General features: G+C 38.0%; 1 protein-coding gene across 2 annotated transcripts in view; it reads right to left on the reverse strand.

Annotated features, from left to right (window-relative positions):
* LOC134642677 (MAM domain-containing glycosylphosphatidylinositol anchor protein 2-like) overlaps window positions 1-18231 on the reverse strand; it is a 191157-nt gene that overhangs the window by 94214 nt on the left and 78712 nt on the right. For both annotated transcript variants that reach the window (XM_063494596.1, XM_063494597.1), the window contains one exon: window positions 12495-12669. In XM_063494596.1, coding sequence (XP_063350666.1) covers window positions 12495-12669 — 175 coding nt within the window. The remainder of the gene's footprint in view (window positions 1-12494; window positions 12670-18231) is intronic.

Here is an 18231-nt window from a genome sequence, read left to right on the forward strand (position 1 = left end):
TCTTACTGATAAACAGGCTGTAACGTTAACTTCATGTTCACTTTATAGGGCAAGAACGATAACAATCTTATCACCGAGTATCTTCAGCATGAAAGCATACAGGTGCATTTCCCCAAAAAGCCACAAAGTATTGATGCAGAGGATTAATAACAGTGCAAATATGTCACACACAACTATGGGTACTAATTTAAATTTCAGGATTTTTTCATTTAAAAAGCATTGACACAGTCAAACCTTTGACTACTATTGTGACATCCATTTAAAGAACTTTTAATAAATTTATTAAAAATCAAGTGTTCAAAGTTAAAGCCAGTAAAGCCAGATAATTTAAAAACACACTTTTGAAAACACATCTAATAAGCTATTTCTGAAATGAATGTCAGTGACATTTACCATTTTGATTTATATTTTAAAAAAATATACTTTCAGCTTAAATAAAATTTAAAAATAAGACCATTTTTGTTTGCTAACAACGTACATAAGGTCATGTGTTCTTTTATTTTTTTGCCTTGACAGCATCAGTCACAGCTCACTTTATTGACTTCAGTTCATTTAAAACATTTTTGCCTGGATTTTAACTGGCACCTAGAAATATGAGAATATTGCTCCAGTATTAGCAAATTTACACTGACTGCCCATTAAATTTCGCACTGATTTTAAAACCTTACTAATGACTTTTAAAGTATTAAATAGGCTTAAATAGGCTTGCTGCCAAATATATGAAGAACTTGTTAGTCTCCTATGTGTCTGGACACTTACTTACATCTGGGCTGCTGGTTATTCAAAAGTTTCGGCTAGTAAACAAAGATCAGCAGGCCTTTATCATTAGAGCTCTCAAACTGTGAACAGTCTGGCCAGTCAAGTCACAATGTCGACTTCTTTATTGTCTTTTTAGTTTCTTTTAAAAACGTTTTTATAGCTTTCACAACCGTCTGATAGATGGCAATGTTGGTTTTAATTTTCTTGTACATTCTTACTTTATCTTATTTTCTTTTATCCATGTCTCAGACATTTTAAAACATTTTTCTTTCTGTGAACCACTTTGTAACTTTAAGAAAGGTGCTTTATAAAAAATAATTATTATTAATACTTACAAATAAATAGCAGATTTTGTTGTGATTCCATCCGAAGAACAGTAATAAATATCTAAATCTCATTTGTAATAAAAACACTTCATTAGGTTCATTAGGTCAGACAGCTTTATGTGTGCTATTTTACGGCACTATGGGACTATAGGAATATTTGAAATGAAATATAATCAGTAGGTCAGTTATTGGCGGTCACAACAGCTGTTTTATTAAACTGTGAAGGGGCACATCTTTGACATTGGAGGTTTATAGCTGCTTCACTGCTGTCTCTGCCATGAACATTAACCCAGCTAGACATGCAGGGTTAAGGCTTATAAAGGGCAACACACCACCCTTGCCATGGAACTTCTTTGGCATGCCTCTGTGGCACTGAGTAACAAGCATTGAATTATTCAGTAAGTATTTCAACATCTCTACGTTTATTTGAAATTAAATTTGTACTAGGGGACGGGGAGGAAGTGGCTTTCCTCTCACTTTCTCTATGAAATATCCCTTACTGGCTACCATTCTGCCTTAGGCTACATATGCGCTCAGTCTTTTTCTCTCTATCTTGAGTCATCATAGGATATACATTAGGTATTAAAGTAATGGTCTTTCAGGCCACAGTCATCGGGTCTGGTTAAGTATAATTACTGCCAATTAAAATGGAGTCAATGGAGTGATTGTAAACAATGAGGCTTGCTACATTGCTGGTAGCAGGGTAGCCTAAGTGAATATAGATATATAGATTTTGATAATGTAGCATGATGGTGAAAAAAAATCTATTTTTATTTTCTATAAGAGCTTATTTATAAACTCTGCATAGCCCGAAGTCAAAGCTCTGAAAACAGATTATGGTTAAGTTTACAGAGAAGATGCAGTTTTCCTCCAGCAAGAAAAAAGCCATCATTCATTTTAACTGTGCTATTTAAACTGTTGCTTGAAGAGAGAATCTAAAGAACGCTACAACTCGATGTCCCTTAGAGACAATGCTTTTCCAATTATGCTGTGCTGTGCTGTCATGTCTGTAGGTGTAAGACCAGCGCCTGTTTGTTCTATGTACTCGTGGACATTGCGTGTGATAAATGGAGGGGCATACGTCAGCAGCCTGACTGAAAGGGCTGCAACCCCTCACTTCCTCCCGGTGATGGAAATGGGGAAATAATGAGGCCTATTTCTGCTCTGTGTGAGCAGTGTTTGTGTTTGTATGTGTGTTGGGGGGGTAAGGAGTAATGAATCTCCTCTTCATCCTCTCCCTTAGACACTGGCATCTGCCTCAGCCCATCTCCTCTCTAATTCATCTCCCAAGGAAAACAAGCAGGCCACAGACCACTGATCTAAACAACAACACCTAGAAAGCCACCATTAGAGTTGGAGGCAAAGCATCAGTGACATGATGGAGTTCTTTTCTGGTTTGAGCCTAATGACCTTCTCCTTTGTTCGGTTTGGACACCCAAGGAAGGTACATCTTTTGTGAACGATGATTTGAAAGCATGTTCTCTAAATAAAAAAAAAGTAGAGCATGGTAACAGTAGTTGGACAGCAACAAAGAAGTTGAAAAAATAAAAAGCTTATTGAAGTAAAGCAGTAAATGCCGCTTTTAAGACATGTTGTAGGCGACGTGTATATTTGTTGGGGAAGGAAAATGACCATTTCAGACAAATGAAAGAGCACTGAATAAAGCAAAATAAATCAATGTAACCTCTATTTGCGAGCCCAAGCAGAACATTATTACTATTAGGATTTGTTGACCTCATCTGGCAAATATTGGATATATATTGATCCAACACTAGGGAAACATGATATTCCAGCTTCTCACAACTTGAGTTTAGACATCACATGCTAAAAAACAGAGATATTCCTATTTATGTATTTAATTTTGGATTTTTACATCAAATATCATGATACATGGATATATCTGAATTGGTATTATTCTTAGAAACTATTGGTTGGGCTAACTGAGGAGATATGGATTTCAACTGACCTTTAGTTTGTTTGTTGGAATAAATCACTCAGTTATTAACTATCTAAGTCACAGCACTTAATCACACGCATACTTGTGCTAAAGTATCACGCCATGAAGTTTCATGTTTTTATTAGAAAACAAACACCGAATCTCCGATAATGACCACTTACCAGATGGTAGGAGTATCAAATCTAAAAGCATTCAGAAATGAATATCTTGTGAAGTCAAATCCTTTCGGAAGCACATAGTCGTTTTTTTTTTTACATTTCAGATTGATCTTTTACTGCCTTAATGACAAATAACAATGCCCGTCCCTGCAGACAACATTATGTTATTCACAGGATGAATAAAAAAAGAGTTCTATTGACTCAAAAAAATTAATCCAAGATAGCATAACTATCATGTTGGTTTTTTAACTTTATATTTAGGTCTTTTAACAGTTTTGTTTTTTAATGTTTCCATAAATGATGGCTGTAAGATAAACAGCTAGCTGTCATCTGTTGCCTTCTCCTCACCCAGAGAGATGTTAAAAAACAAAAAGCAGATCAGAATGAAATTCTACAAGGGATAATCACATTAGCATACACAACACAAACACACTGCAGTATGTTTTAAGCTCCTGATGGCGAGAAAAACAAAGCCAAGAGATGAGGTTGACTTCACTACTCTGATTAAGGGCCCCTCCCCAGAGCGAGTCCTTGAAAGAGTAATGGGCAGTCATGAACTGGCTTTACCTCCATTAACCAAACCAGCAAACATTTACATAATGTACACATAATGTGTTGATTCATTCTGTCCTGATTCAAACAAGGCTCAGATAACTCACTGCGGCTGTATCGTGCTATTCATCACACCAGGTCATTTACATCCAGAAGCACTTTAAAGGCACTGCACATATATCTTGATGTACATACATTATCGGATCTTTTCAGAAAACTATACAGGTACATATGTATCCACATCACCTCATATCATAGGCTCATAGATCATCCCACATAGAAAGACTAAGATGGAGCTCATCAGCCATTTCTCGTACATAACTTTGCTTTTAGTTTCAAAGGGATGATGGAAATTCAGTTTAGGGGTTTATTACCACTGTCATGTCAGACACTGGACATGGACTCACTATGTTCTAAATTGAATATAACTGACTATATTTTGTGTATAGTTTGTATAATTTGTGTATTTTTGTCTGCTTTGTGTATGTCTGTATCTCCAAGAACAAAAAAAAAATAATAATTCAGGGTCATGCCATATAATAAGCACAATCCACAGAGAGGATGATTGGGTGGTTGATGCCATAGACTTTTTTTTATGGATTAATGAATAATATTGAAGCTGGCTCCTGTAAATCTGCACCGTGAAGTAAGTACTGATTTTAGATGATGTGCCTCTAATAATTAGTATTCATCACCACAAATATGCTGATTGTTTTTTACTGACTGTATCTTTTCTTATAAATTTTTAATTTTGGAAACAATTATCTAATGATGACTTATCTTAACTACAATATCTTAAATTTCTACTGCATTTTCCTATGTTTCCATATATTTTAAACATTACAGCGTTTGCGTACTGTTTAGCAACATATCCAATAATTCACAACTTAAATTCTTTGAGACTTTACGACTGGAGAATCTTAGGAATTATTATCTGGTCAGGCCTGAAAAAATATTTTCCTGAATCTCACTTTCCTGTAGTAGCCTACTGTTAACTAAAAAAGTCACGACAGCTTACATGGAAGCAGGAACAGGTACTATGTAAACCACATGTAACAGGTACATATGGTATACAAAGGATATGCTATAGGTTCTATGACTCTATGACTAGCTCTGTGACAGATGAGCTATCCATAATAGCCATTTGCTATCCTTTACTCATCCTGTCTCAATAATGGAGACAATTAATAATCATGAACAACCACAAAACTTATTGGTGCCATGTGTGTCAAGCAACCCTCCCACTTTTGGCTGATATTGATATTAATTAATACAACAACAACAAAAACAACAAAACTCAGAGGAAAGATACATGCAAATGGCTGTAAGCGACCACGCAACCACTGCTCTGTGTTTTAGCACTTGGATTACTATCAGAGGCAGGAGAAGCTTCATTAATCTAACCAGTTATATACTTAATTGCATTTTATGCTGTCTTTATGGACACTTTGTTTTTTAATAGATTTGGAACTTGGGGAACAAAGCTGTTTGAGGACATCCTGAAAAGCTATTTGCTCCTTATCTATCTATCTATCTATCTATCTATCTATCTATCTATCTATCTATCTATCTATCTATCTATCTATCTATTTATCTATCTATCTATCTATCTATCTATCTATTTATCTATCTATCTATCTATCTATCTATCTATCTATCTATCTATCTATCTATCTATCTATCTATCTATCTATCTATCTATCTATGTGCACATTGGTTAAACACTGCAATATATGAGGACAGTGTTTCATTCCCATGTCTTTATAGATTATTTTCTTGTAAAAATCCCGACTTTCTGTTTGATACTTGCACGCATGGTTAGAAATATTCAAAAGTCAGCCAGAGATGCTTTCACCCATTTCCTGGATGTTCTCCAGAGATAATAAAAAGGATATGTAGATCATTTGTTTTTATCAGTAAACAGTCAATGTAATGTTTTAATGTAATGAGAAGAGGGTCCAACACTTAACAATTGTCAGTTCTTTCAATCTGGGTTATAACTCAACCTATTGAACCTGCCTCCAGCACCTACTGCATCCAGCTGAACCCATTAATCCATAGGCTCCCCTGAGATCACCATCCCACACACTTCCCTCTGCCCATACCCAAATAAATTACCTAGTCACTTTAGAGGAGCCTCTCCTGAGTATATAAATGCAAGCAGAGAGGGCAAACATGGGTAATGAAAGGATATAGGAGTTAATAGGAAGTGCATAAGCATCACTCAAAACTCAGGTTTTATCACCATAGTCTGTTTTTCTGAGTTAACTTTTTCTCCAGAATGCCTTTTCACGCTCTTGCTCTACATACACATTTACACCTTTCAGCAGGGCAGCCTGAATAAGAATGAATGAATGAAATAGCACATGCCAGTTTTACTGACCAAACTGGATAAAGAAAAGCCAGCACGTCCACAAAACAAACACCATCAGCTGCTGTTTGGTCTCTGAGCTCCTTCATGAACTCCATCGAGGAAAAGCAAACATCAAGCAGACACATTTCACCAAGTGAGCCCACCCTGCATGCTGCTGCAAAGTGTTGCACAGCTGAGGAGGCCTATGCCAAGACAAGTTAAGCCTTTGACATGTTTGTGAGTCAGGACCTCACTGGTGAAGAGTGTGTTCATGCATAAGTGTGTGCTTGAACCCAATAGGAAGCATCAATTTTTGTTTCCTCTCACACATGAGACCATGTCACACAAAGACATGGGTGCATACATTAGCGCTTCTCACGTGTCGAAAATTATTCAAGCTCAGTATTAACTCCAAGTCCATGGCGACAAACACACACACACACACACACAAAAACACACAGTGTCCTTATTAAAATTCGTTGGCTTCTGCACCAGCGCTGTGGAGTGAGGGCTGCATAAGTCCTTCCAAAGATAACACAGAGAAAGCAGGCTATTGTCTCTTTCTAATCCTTTTGAATGAATACCGGGAAAAGTGAAGCTGCAAGTGGAAGTTTCAGTGCAATGACATCTACAGCCCAGTGTTTGCACAGAAAACAGGTGTTGTCTGACAACATCAAAATCATTTGCACAACATACTTAGGCAGCGCAAAATACTTCTTTCTTGTAAACTCTGGAATTCTTTTCCTTCTCTGTATTGCATTTTTATATGCTCAATTTATTCAACGCTTGTTTAAAATTGTTTAGAGCAATACATTTTGCCAGGGCAAGCAAGGCGAGCAGTGCTTGCTCAGTGAAATTTAAAAACATGTGTTAATTAAAACATAAAAATTTCAGCAATCTCTCTCCGTAAAGCTCTCCGTGCATTTTGTTGCATGTTTGCATCCTTTCTGTAAATTACTGCCATCTCGTGGCCACATTTGGCTATTGTCTCTAGAAGCTGCCTTGGCCAAATTTAGCATGTTAGTAACAGAAACAGAGTGCAGCAAGACATAGAAGGCTGTCAGTTTATATAAAAGAATAAAAGATCAGCATCACAAAATCAGGAAATGGTATATTTCAGGAAAAGCTGACCTAGATGGAGGAGATCTAAAGACTAGTCATTTGTTTTACATTTGATTATTTGTTGGATTCATTTTAAATGACTGTGAGGTAAATCTGACAATGATTATTTTCTGATTTGCATATTAATAATTTTTAGAATTATATTACTTTTTATTCCAGATATAACCAATGTATCAACTGCTCCACAGTGACCAAAGTGAGACCAAAGTGATGCCTTCAGATAACCTGATTCAGCCAAGACTAGACTTAAATTATGTAAAAGGCACAAGCAAGCTGCAAATCTTCACATTGGAAGACATAGCATCTAGGCAAGGGAAAATATATTTTCTATTGTAAGCTTTCTGGCTTCTGTGCCCTGATTTCTATTGACCAATCACATTTGAATAGACTTTGGTAGCATGTAAATAAACACTGCAAAAGGATTGCAATTGCCTAAACCATACTGTCTGATGGTGAGAAACATTTTTCTTTTCTTTTTGTAATACGCATTTGTAAACAATTATTGCTGGGAAAACAGTGAAATTTTGGCCTTGATATCGGTTATTAAACCAGAAAACCTAAACAAATGGGTCTCTAAAGACTTTTAGATTTCCAATTGGCACTTTGGAAAAAGGAGCATACATTTATTGACCAACTACCATGAAAAGGAATAGACCAGACTCTAAAAGTTCTTCCTCACAGTTTGTTTTTTGATCAGTCTCTTCAATGAACATTTTCCTCAGCTCGCCTCCTGGCCAAATCTCGTTTAGATATATTGTGCTGGTGATGGTCAATGAACTCCCTGAGCCTGCAATAAGCTGCCCCTGAAGAACTCTTAAGCCCTCCTCGATCAGTCACTCAATGAAACATTAGATGCTGCAGCAAAATTAATGCAGCTGAAATTAAATGAGAACACTGAAAAGACTCCCCTTCAGGAAAAAGAAGTGAGCATCTTAAGCTTAAAATCGATCAGTGTAGGAGTTGGGCAAGGTTCTTTATTAACTTTGCAGAGGACCTTCCCCATAGACCTAACTGTGGACAAACACAACTGAGGTGTCAGCAGGTATAAAATGTGCTTAGATGGACTTCTGAGCCTTGTAAATACATTAGCTTTGAGCTGGGTATATAGCTAATATCAGCTCCTCCCAGCTGGAGAGGGCAGTTATTACCATTAATTATCCCTTCCTCATATTGTCCGCTGTTCACAGAAAACTCTAAAGCTTCTCTGTCATTTTATTTTCATGTATCTGTTTCATGAATCTACATTTAATGTTTTTGTTTAAATCAAAATTTATTGAAAGAAAGCACAACAGGGTGAGGCTGCGTGTATAGAGAAGGAGGGAAGCATGCTCACTGATCTAATAAAGATACACATATAATATAAGATTTCGAGTGCTTCTTTTGAAAATTGAAAACAGGACCCTTGATTCCAACCGGCAGAAGCTAAATAAATAGTCTCAGAAGAAAAGAGTAAAAAGGAATCAGCTGCAGAAAGATCATTCAGGTTTTAAGCCTCTCATTGTAAACCATGCTGGGGCCCTGTGTCTTGTCATGAATACTATCTTTCCTTTACAACAGAAGCGATATAGTCCATTATTGCTGGAGTTATTTGTCAGATGTAGACAAACGAGTATGAAGACAGACATGTAAGATGCAGCTGAAACAGAAAGCAAATATAATTCATGGCTTTATTGTTGTGAGGTCCGGAGCCACAATATCTATTTTAATACTAATCAGAAATTGTAGCTGCAAACCACTAAAAGCAGCGTGTACTGCAGAGGGCAACAAATTAAATTCACCCCCAGGGGACAGCTATAACGTGGCTCTGTAGAAATGATGTGCTTTTACTGGATGCGCAACATAACACATTTCTTGTGAAATACAAACATGCCGTGTTACAAGGCCAGATGCAAGGAGATTACAAGGACAGCAAACAAATGCTATGATCTAAAATATGCATGGAATATTCCATGTGAGAGTGTGTGTGTTATATAAATTACCAAATTACTGTAACAAATGGATGTTGTCTATATATTAAACTATGCATACTTATTCACAGTAGCCAGCTTATTTCATTTACATCGCTACCATTCACCAATGACAATTATCAGTTTGCTTTCAACAGCAAGAGAACTAAGGCTGCAAAATACCGTATGATGAAGCTGGCTGAGAAGCCATGCCTTTCTATTATGCTAAGGTTGTGTCTCCAGTCTGTCTCGGGCTTCATTTCCACCTCTTTAGTGCAGCCAAGGTGAAATAGTGCACAGAAGGAACACGGTTCTAACTGTCAGGAGCTGAGATGCATTCAGCCCCATCCTCCTGCACCACTAAGCCCTTCCACAAGCTTTCTAAACAAGTTTCAATTCCACAACTTTTGCCAGTGTCAGTCCAAATAAACAAGTACAAGAATGTAGCTCACATGCTGAAAGAGAATAAGACAGAGACATGAAAGAAGAGTGAAAAGGAGAGCCAGTTAGCAATGTAGTCTGTATTTATGTGGGGGACATGAGAAGAAAGCACAGAGAGGGAGAGAGAAAGAGAAGGTATATAAAGGGGAACTGGATCACAAGATGGTGCCTCATTTATTCATTGTTCAGTCATGCATACTTCGAAGAAATTATGCGTCTTTCATAAGTTGAAAAATGAGCAACACTTTTTGTGGATTTGGGCCCTCAGAGCATGCACGCTAGTATCCTTACCGATTAAATGTTGAGCATCAGTGAAACTGTTTTAGACACGCGGTATTACCATAAAAATGTATATTCATCATTAACATTGTTTTCTGAGGGTAACTGTTAATCAACAGAAAATTATGAGACACTATTTAATACCAATAGCACCGAGCAACATTTGGCTCCATTTGGGACATGAAAGACTGTCCTAGAGTGTATTTCTCAACTGGTTGTGAGTGTTTGATGCTTGTTTCTGGCAGTCGCTGTGAAACTGATTCCAACAGCCCCGTTCATGCAGACCTACAGATCAGTCAGTGACCACCCTGGGAAACACTGGTTACTAGGGAAAAGTGTGTATTCTGCAATTGGTTGGCAAGTTGGTTGCTGTAGGTTGACAGGAGTTGCTAGCATGGAATTGGCTGCAAATAGGTATACAGTGCTGCACCACAAACCTCCTTGTGATTGCTTTGGTAGCTAGTAGGTTGCTGCTGTTGCCAGTAGTTTGCATGGAAGACATCGACTTGAGATGTCTGCGATCATCTGCAAACTGCTTGCCAAGTGGTAGCAAAACTGTTAAAAGTGTCCAGAAATGGAGAGGATTTGCTTTCAAAGTAAAAGCTGCATCGTTTGACTTGGCTGCGTTGGTTGTAGCGATAATGCACAACTCTTACTTTGAAGGCTATCATGCTCTCATTCTGGCATGTATTACACTTTTTCAGCAATCACAACAGAATCGGGAGTAAATGGTGAGCATTTGTAGACAAGCTGGGATTTTCCTTCTTGGGTGACTCTTGTTGCTACTGTGCTAGGGTTTTGTTTTGTTTTGTTTTTTAGGGGATAAGAGGTTTTCTGCACCGTATGGAACAACAAACTGCAATGAAGGGCATTACGCGTCCTTGAGACTGAGTGCTCAGAAATGCCAATTACTTTGTACTTCCTCTACTTCACAATAAAAGTCAGTTCCAACTTTAAAAACAAACTTGGACAGGATTATTTATCACAATTGATTTTCAAACTGTTTTACTAACCGAACTATGGCTGAACACTAAGAATGTTATTTGGCAAATGTATGCATTGTTAACATCCCAACGTTTTACCAGTGCATGCCAGCCTGAACATGAGGCAGACTACAAGAAGGCTACTCTGTAAAGCACAGCACAAAAAAGACATAATCAAGTAGCTATGAAGTCATTTTCAATGAAATGTTCCCTGCTAACGCAAGTTAAATCAAGCATTCGTATAATGTTGACACATAAAAAAAAAGAATTTTTACTGTAAATATACTGCTTCAAATCACTGGCATCAATGCAGGGAACTGCAGGAGTATAAATCCTAACTCATGAAAAAGTGCCTGGAATTATTGTAGGTGTTGCTGGAAACTAATCAAGAGCATCACTACCTTTTTCTTTCCTCTGTGATTGAAAATGATATTTGGAAACAAATTAAGGACACTGGGGTCATTTATTTTCAAAGATATAACATTTTTTTCCTTGCAGTCTGGCATAAAAAAAGGAGAGCAAGGGACTGAGAGCTGCTGAAATCAGTGAGGCAGCTTGGAGATCTTTCAAAGGCACTAAGCAAGTCATTTTAAATGTATCTCAGTAGAATTTCATGAAGCTGAAACAGTAAGACAAGCTCTTAATTATGGCATGACTACGGATTTCTTATTGAATATAAAGTCCAGATTTGGCTGTCTTTGCACAAATAAATAGGCTGGAGGTTGTCTGACGGAGGGCAGTGACTGCTATTCCTCATCATGAAGTGAAATAAGATAATCACTGACAAATCAATAAAAGCAATAAAGTTAAGTTTGTTACGTTTGCTTAATGAATGCTAATGAACCTTTCGCATTTGTCATGCAGTTGCTTTTAAAATAAAGAATCTGCATGTACAATGACTGACTTTACATCTAAGTAACATTCTCGGGAGAGGAATGCGTTCTGTTCTTATGCGCTACATCATAATAACTACTTTTTATTTACAACAGAAATATGGAACATTGCTATTTTTGGGCTATGCATCTTTGTATCGTTTCATCTGTTCACCAGCTGTCTGTGTTAACATTTTGGCTTATAAATTAATACTGCAACACCTGTTTCATTTTACATTCTAATTTCTTTGCAGGATAATAAACTGATTCAGTTCTAAAGCATACATATATGCTGTTCCAGGCAAGCAAAAGGTTCTTTAGTTGTATGTTTTACAACACCACTACGAGGCTGGCATTGCTGCAAAATCAGGACTGTGAACAGAAACATTTTCAGGGTCATGGCTGTCTGGAATCTTGCCAAAATAGAATTAGACGGAAGAATAAGGGTCTATTGGTCAATCCTTAGCAAGGTAACACAGATACAGTCGCTGATAGTCACACCTCTGGGCAATTTACCATTTGCAGTCTGCCACACTTGGACTTCTTTGAAACCAGGAAGAAAAACATAATAACAACCACACACAAAAACACACACACAGAAAGAGGCTAAACTCACAAGAAAAAATACCAAGTCCGTGAACAAAACAACCACAACCTTATTACTGTAAAGCAACAATGGCCAATTGTTTTGGGGCAATGTTGGAAAATGAAAATGGTCTGTGATGACTCAAATTCATCACACTTACAGTAGACGTCCACCCTAATGGACTTGATGGCAGGAGAGCCAAGGCCGTTCTCAGCTTTGCAGTAGTAGCGGCCTCCCTGGGTCCTCTGGATCTTTGCGATGTGCAACGTTTCGTTGAAGACGCTGGAGTCCTGGAAACGATCTGACACACTACCAGCTGTCTTTGTCCACCGTATCTACAAAGAAGAAAAAGTGAAAATTACTACGCTTTTCAACGACTTGACAGAAGAGACACAGAACAGACTCAGTTAAGAAGCTAATATACAGTGTAAGTATAGAATAAATACCACAGCCAACATAAACAAAAAAGGGCAGGTAAAAGAGACTTGGTAAAAACTCTGAAGCTGTTGCAATCTCAAGAAAACGTTCATTTAAAAAAAAATTTTATTCAGATTGGAACAAAATTACTGTTTTTATTCCATTTTCTTTTGATCACAATAAAGCTTTTGATCACAATAGGGGAACTCAACACTTCCTCCATTTTTTTCCCTGTGAAGCGGCTACTGGAAAATAGAGCTACAATAAGACTTTTGATGTGAAACATTCACAGTGGCATTTCATTGCCAAAAGATTAACAGCAAAAGGAAAAAAAAACATAAACTGGATGGGAAAGAAAAATCGGTTGAAATGATCACTAAATCTGTTAAAGAATGCAGTGAATCATTTTAGGAAGATGGCAAACATCAACAACTACGATCAGGTTAAAGACTTCATAGCCTTGTTGTTGTGAGATTGCAAGAAAAAAAACAGTAAACTGCAACAAGTGACTGTAGTCTGCATCATTTACAATGTGACATACTTTGACTTGTGCACAAATGAAACAAATAATATTGTGTTAAGCAGTAATATTTAGAGGTATCCATAAACAATTTTTGTCACTAATCCACAGAGCCAACCTATACATGTAGCTTTTTCCCCAGTGTATGTGTTTAGTGCTAAACTAAGCGTAATCCCTCCACTGTCCAAATCCATGTTTTATGAATAGATATCTGAGCAATATTGATCTTCAAATCTAATCAATGTAGTCTGTGCAGTAGATATAATATATAATATTTAAAAACAAATTACCACACAACATCTATAAAAATAAGTAAAATAGAAAATAGAAATGAAGGTCTGTCCGTATCATATGCTGGCCTTGCTCTCCCTGCAGATGATGTAAATCAAATTCTCCGGCAGCTATGATGACCTGCATGTTTGCCACTCTGTTTTTCACATGATCCTGCATTCATTTTATGCGGGAACATTCCTTCTCAAAGCAGCTGAAAGGTTCTTTTGTGAAGTGTAAAGTGATGATTTGGTATCTAAAATCTTCATCTAACTCACTTTCCTCTGTTCCACACAAGACTGACCTCAGCATGGCCTTCTCAGCATGAGTACCTTTCACGAACTGATGAGACCCAGTTAGCCCATGGCATTGAGGTGTAATGAAAGGTGAAATAGTGTTACTCTCCAACATGAGGTTGTAATTGACTCTCCATCATCTCCCTCTCCTGTCCTCATTAAAGCATACAGCATGAACAGGTACTGTGACAACTCTGGCCCGGGGGCCACACAACCAGAACCGTGAAGCATAAAGCGCCATTCAATCCCTCATCCTAAGTAAGCTACAGATGGACTGGCTTTGCCTGCAGAGCCTTACATATCTCTGTCTAGGCAGGGGAGGCTATGAATTAGAATCCAATATCTCCACACTGTATGGTGATAGCATCATCTTGGATACTGATAACATCCCATTTTGCAGAGATAGCATCAGATGGAACAGGGATATCATTGCATGCAGGGATAGGGATTGGGTGCTATCACAGAGATTGCTGCAGCGCTGCTCTAGCTGTAGGGTTTTAACCATGACGACTCCATCCCAAGGTTACGACAGTTTGAAGTTTGGTCATTTTCCAAACAGATACGAGAAAGGAAAGGGAAGGGTGGGTGGCCCAAAACCTGATAATTGTAACCTATTCCAAAGGCGTTTTTGGACCTTGGGGGGAGAGGATGACATGAAGCAAAAAATTGAAGCTTATCAGTTTCAGATTCTCTGTCTTGCTTGAGGTGTTGCTTTTCAGAGAGGTAGAAATAAATTAGATACCTTTAAAATTCATATACAGAGAGTGTGTGTAAGTTACTAATTCGTTTCAACAACCTCTTCCCCCAAAAAGAAAAAAAGATTCTGCTGTCAGACTGTGCTTATACACCATCCCTTTACACAGAGGCCATACTACCATTAAAAATAAAAGCCTCTAAATTAGCACCCGGCATACAAAAGGCTCCACTTGGCCAGTTTAAAATGCATCGAGAGACACTGAGAGAAAGCACTTGATGAAAAAGCCCAAACTCAGCAGCTGATAGACGCAAAAGCCACACCGTCGGAAAATCTGGGGCCCTGTTCTAACAGTTAGGGACATCATGAGTTCAGCACAACAAGCGCTAAAGTTAAATAACTTATGAGCATAAATTAGATGGGAGCAGAGTTTCTGAATACTGTGTCACTACAGTGCTCTGGATTCCCTCATGCAAATACAAAGCGAGCTGGCTTACGGCGACCTCAGCAGAATTCAATATTCACCCAGCTTATACCCCCAGTCATTTTCTTTGGCTTTTGTGTAAAGAGCTTTGAGTTTTCAGAAAATGCAGTATCAATAAATGCATTGTTAGAGTGACACTAAGAAGTGGGTATTCAAATAACTCTTTATATTTTCAAAAAAGGGAAATTGCAGCAGACCACATTATTGGTGAGCTCTCAACTCCTTCTGTACCCTCAGGCTATTTTCATTCCGGCACTCTTCTGACTTTTTTACCTCTGCCCACAAGGGGCGTCCTGAAGTATACCCGGTGAGAACAGTTTGACCCTCTTCACTCTCCTCAGTGCAATGCAAATACTCTTGATCTGAGAGGCGCTGGCAGATTTGAGCAATATGATAATTGTTCCTCCCAGCCCACTGAAAGCCTAGCTGGGTTTTTTCTGTTCTCTTCAAGGACTATGTCAAACAAAACTCGTAAAGTACCTACAAGTATACAGTAGGGAATGTGTCAAACTACCCATGGTGTACCAGCTAGTAACAGTTTTCTAGCAGAATATTATTCCTGCCTGTGCCTTCTGATTAAAAAAACTGCTTTATTTCACATTTTGTGAAAGCACCATGACAAAGCAAAGTCAAACACAATAATAACGCTTTTTTTGTTTTCCTTAAATCAGACAACCCTAGCAGGAATTACAGTATTTGCTTACATGGAAAGCAGAAGCTTGTATAGATTAATATCCAACTGAATATCCCAGCAGTGTCTGAGACCACACATGCTGAGATGTCACAGCACGAGCTAATTAAAATGCACCCAGTGTCTGTTGTTATGCAGTGATCATATGCTGGAGCACGCATCTTCGGTGAATCTGCCATATTGCCTGTTGTGACGTTTCCCTCTACCGAACTCGAGACTAGTTTCTAATTGCCAGCCATCTTTTCTTTTAGGCAGTGACATTGGTCCGTACTGCACAGTGGTGCAGACAAGTGTGGCTGAGCATGACAATCAAGTGATCAGAAAAAGCAGCAGGGGTCCACAAATTGAGAGTGCACTTACACCGCAGGTCTATATTAGAAAATACTGGCCTTCATAAAAATTGGATGATCATACTGTATGAAACGCATCGCAGTGACAGTTTTGATGTCAGAACCTGAATCAAAGAGGACAAGCACAAGACAGTGACATACATGAAAGTGAAACTACATCTGCTTTTTATTTGTTGAACTGCATAGTGTATGCTTGACTGTTGCTATTAAATTCACTTTTAAGGCTATAGGTGGGTTGGATAGGGTGCAGATTAAGGGAAAGCTCTCAGACAGATCCCCTTTTGATACTGCAGTTTGTATGGCAAACAGTGGAAAAAATAGAAGGTTACATCATGCTCAAAAAAAGCACCATCTGCTAAAGACACTGGCACTGTAGGCTAACTGTCATGGGAGCATCCAATACAGATCACATACTCCAAGTGGTCCGTATAAAGCGAAATATCCTAGGGCCTGAGGTCAGCTTATTTGTACTTGCTGACCCATGGTGCTGTGAGTTGAATCTGGCTGGCCAATAATTGAAACACACACAAAAAAAAGGTGTTTGCAATGTGGTTTTGCTGGCTATTGGAGCTTGGTACTCAAACAAAGTACTGTGGACATAATGGATGGAGGCCAGGGCAGAGGAGATGGGGGCAGATGGCTTCATCATCAGGGACTCTTTTGATGTCTGTTCATAGCATCAAAGACAATGAATAGATCTGGAGAACAGTGACCATGAAAGTATGAACAGGAAAAGCTGTTTATATTTATGTGGTGGTCTGACACAGAGTCAACAACACCCAAACAGTCAAAGAAAGACAAATAATATGATTAAGGAAGCAAATAAGACTTATTAAACACTGGTTTTTTTTTTTAAGGAATGAACAAATCTATTTTTCTTTCCAGCTTTGAGTCATCTATCAATGTACCATTCTCTAAAAAAATAATTTGTAAAATGTAAGAAAATATTAAAAATATGTACAGTTTTGTAGAAACCCCAGAGGACATTTTTTACATTAGATTTACATATAAATATGTTTTATATTTTTCAAAACACTGAACAACTGCAAATCTTTGCAATTAAAAAGCATTAGCCAGTTGTTTGTTAATGTCGCTTAATAAATTACTTCTTACCAAACGAAAACCAATTGAGTTCTTTTCCTTGAGCAATTGATTAATGGACTGCTGCAATACACAGAGATGTTAGTCCTGTAGCAGGGGAGGCACTGCATCAATGAGGATTTTTTCAAGCCATTTGATATTTGTCATCCTTTTTTATAAATTTGGTAAAGATGTATACATATAAATTTCAGGACTTCTGGACTCACGAGATTTCATGATTCTTATCTTTTTGAATTTTCTATAAATCTTAAACTGTGTGCACTCTTTGAATTACAGTTTAGTAAAACATTTAGTTAAACAGCCAATTCAATTTAAATGTATTTATTTAGAGTCAAATAACAACAACAACAACAGATCCTAAAATACTACAGAGAACCCCCCCAACAATCAACAACCTCTTATGTCCCCCTTGGCGACAGTGGGAAGGAAAAACTCCCTTTTAACAAGCAGAAACCTCTGGCAGAACCAGGCTCAGGGAGGGGCAGCCATCTGCTGTGATCGGCTGTGGGTGAGGGGAAGGAAACGGGACAAAAGACACGCTTTGGAGGACAGCCAAGCCACTTGTAGCTAAAGACAGAAAAGTCAGCAACATCACTAAGGGGGCGAATTTTGCTGGCTGACCTTCATGATCACACCCTGAGATGTCTGTGACTGTACTGAGCGAGGGTTTTCCCCTCATAGTCAAGAGGTTTATTAGATGGGGCATTGTTTGGTGCAAAACAGGGCATTGCTTATTTGCTATTTCTGAATCATAAGCTGTTGAATATACCCGAACATAAGACGTTATTATGACCAAAGCATCAGATGTTGCTTATAACCAGTATATTAGCCTGTTTCAAATAGTATTTGAAACAGTATGAGACAACAGAGCGTATTTTAGTGTTGAGAAATGTCTTATTCTTTTCCTCACAGAGCCAAGATCTGAAAATCCTTCTAGTGACATCTGTACTATACATCCCACAGAATTAGATTTAATTGGTCCCTGATCCCTCCAGATACAAATAGTTCCAGTCTTTCTGCATAGCCCAGGGTAACACCTTGAAATGCCTAACCCACAAGTCAGCAGTGAAAAAA

This window comes from Pelmatolapia mariae, linkage group LG15, assembly GCF_036321145.2.
Source record: "Pelmatolapia mariae isolate MD_Pm_ZW linkage group LG15, Pm_UMD_F_2, whole genome shotgun sequence".
Classification (NCBI taxonomy): Eukaryota; Metazoa; Chordata; class Actinopteri; order Cichliformes; family Cichlidae; genus Pelmatolapia; species Pelmatolapia mariae.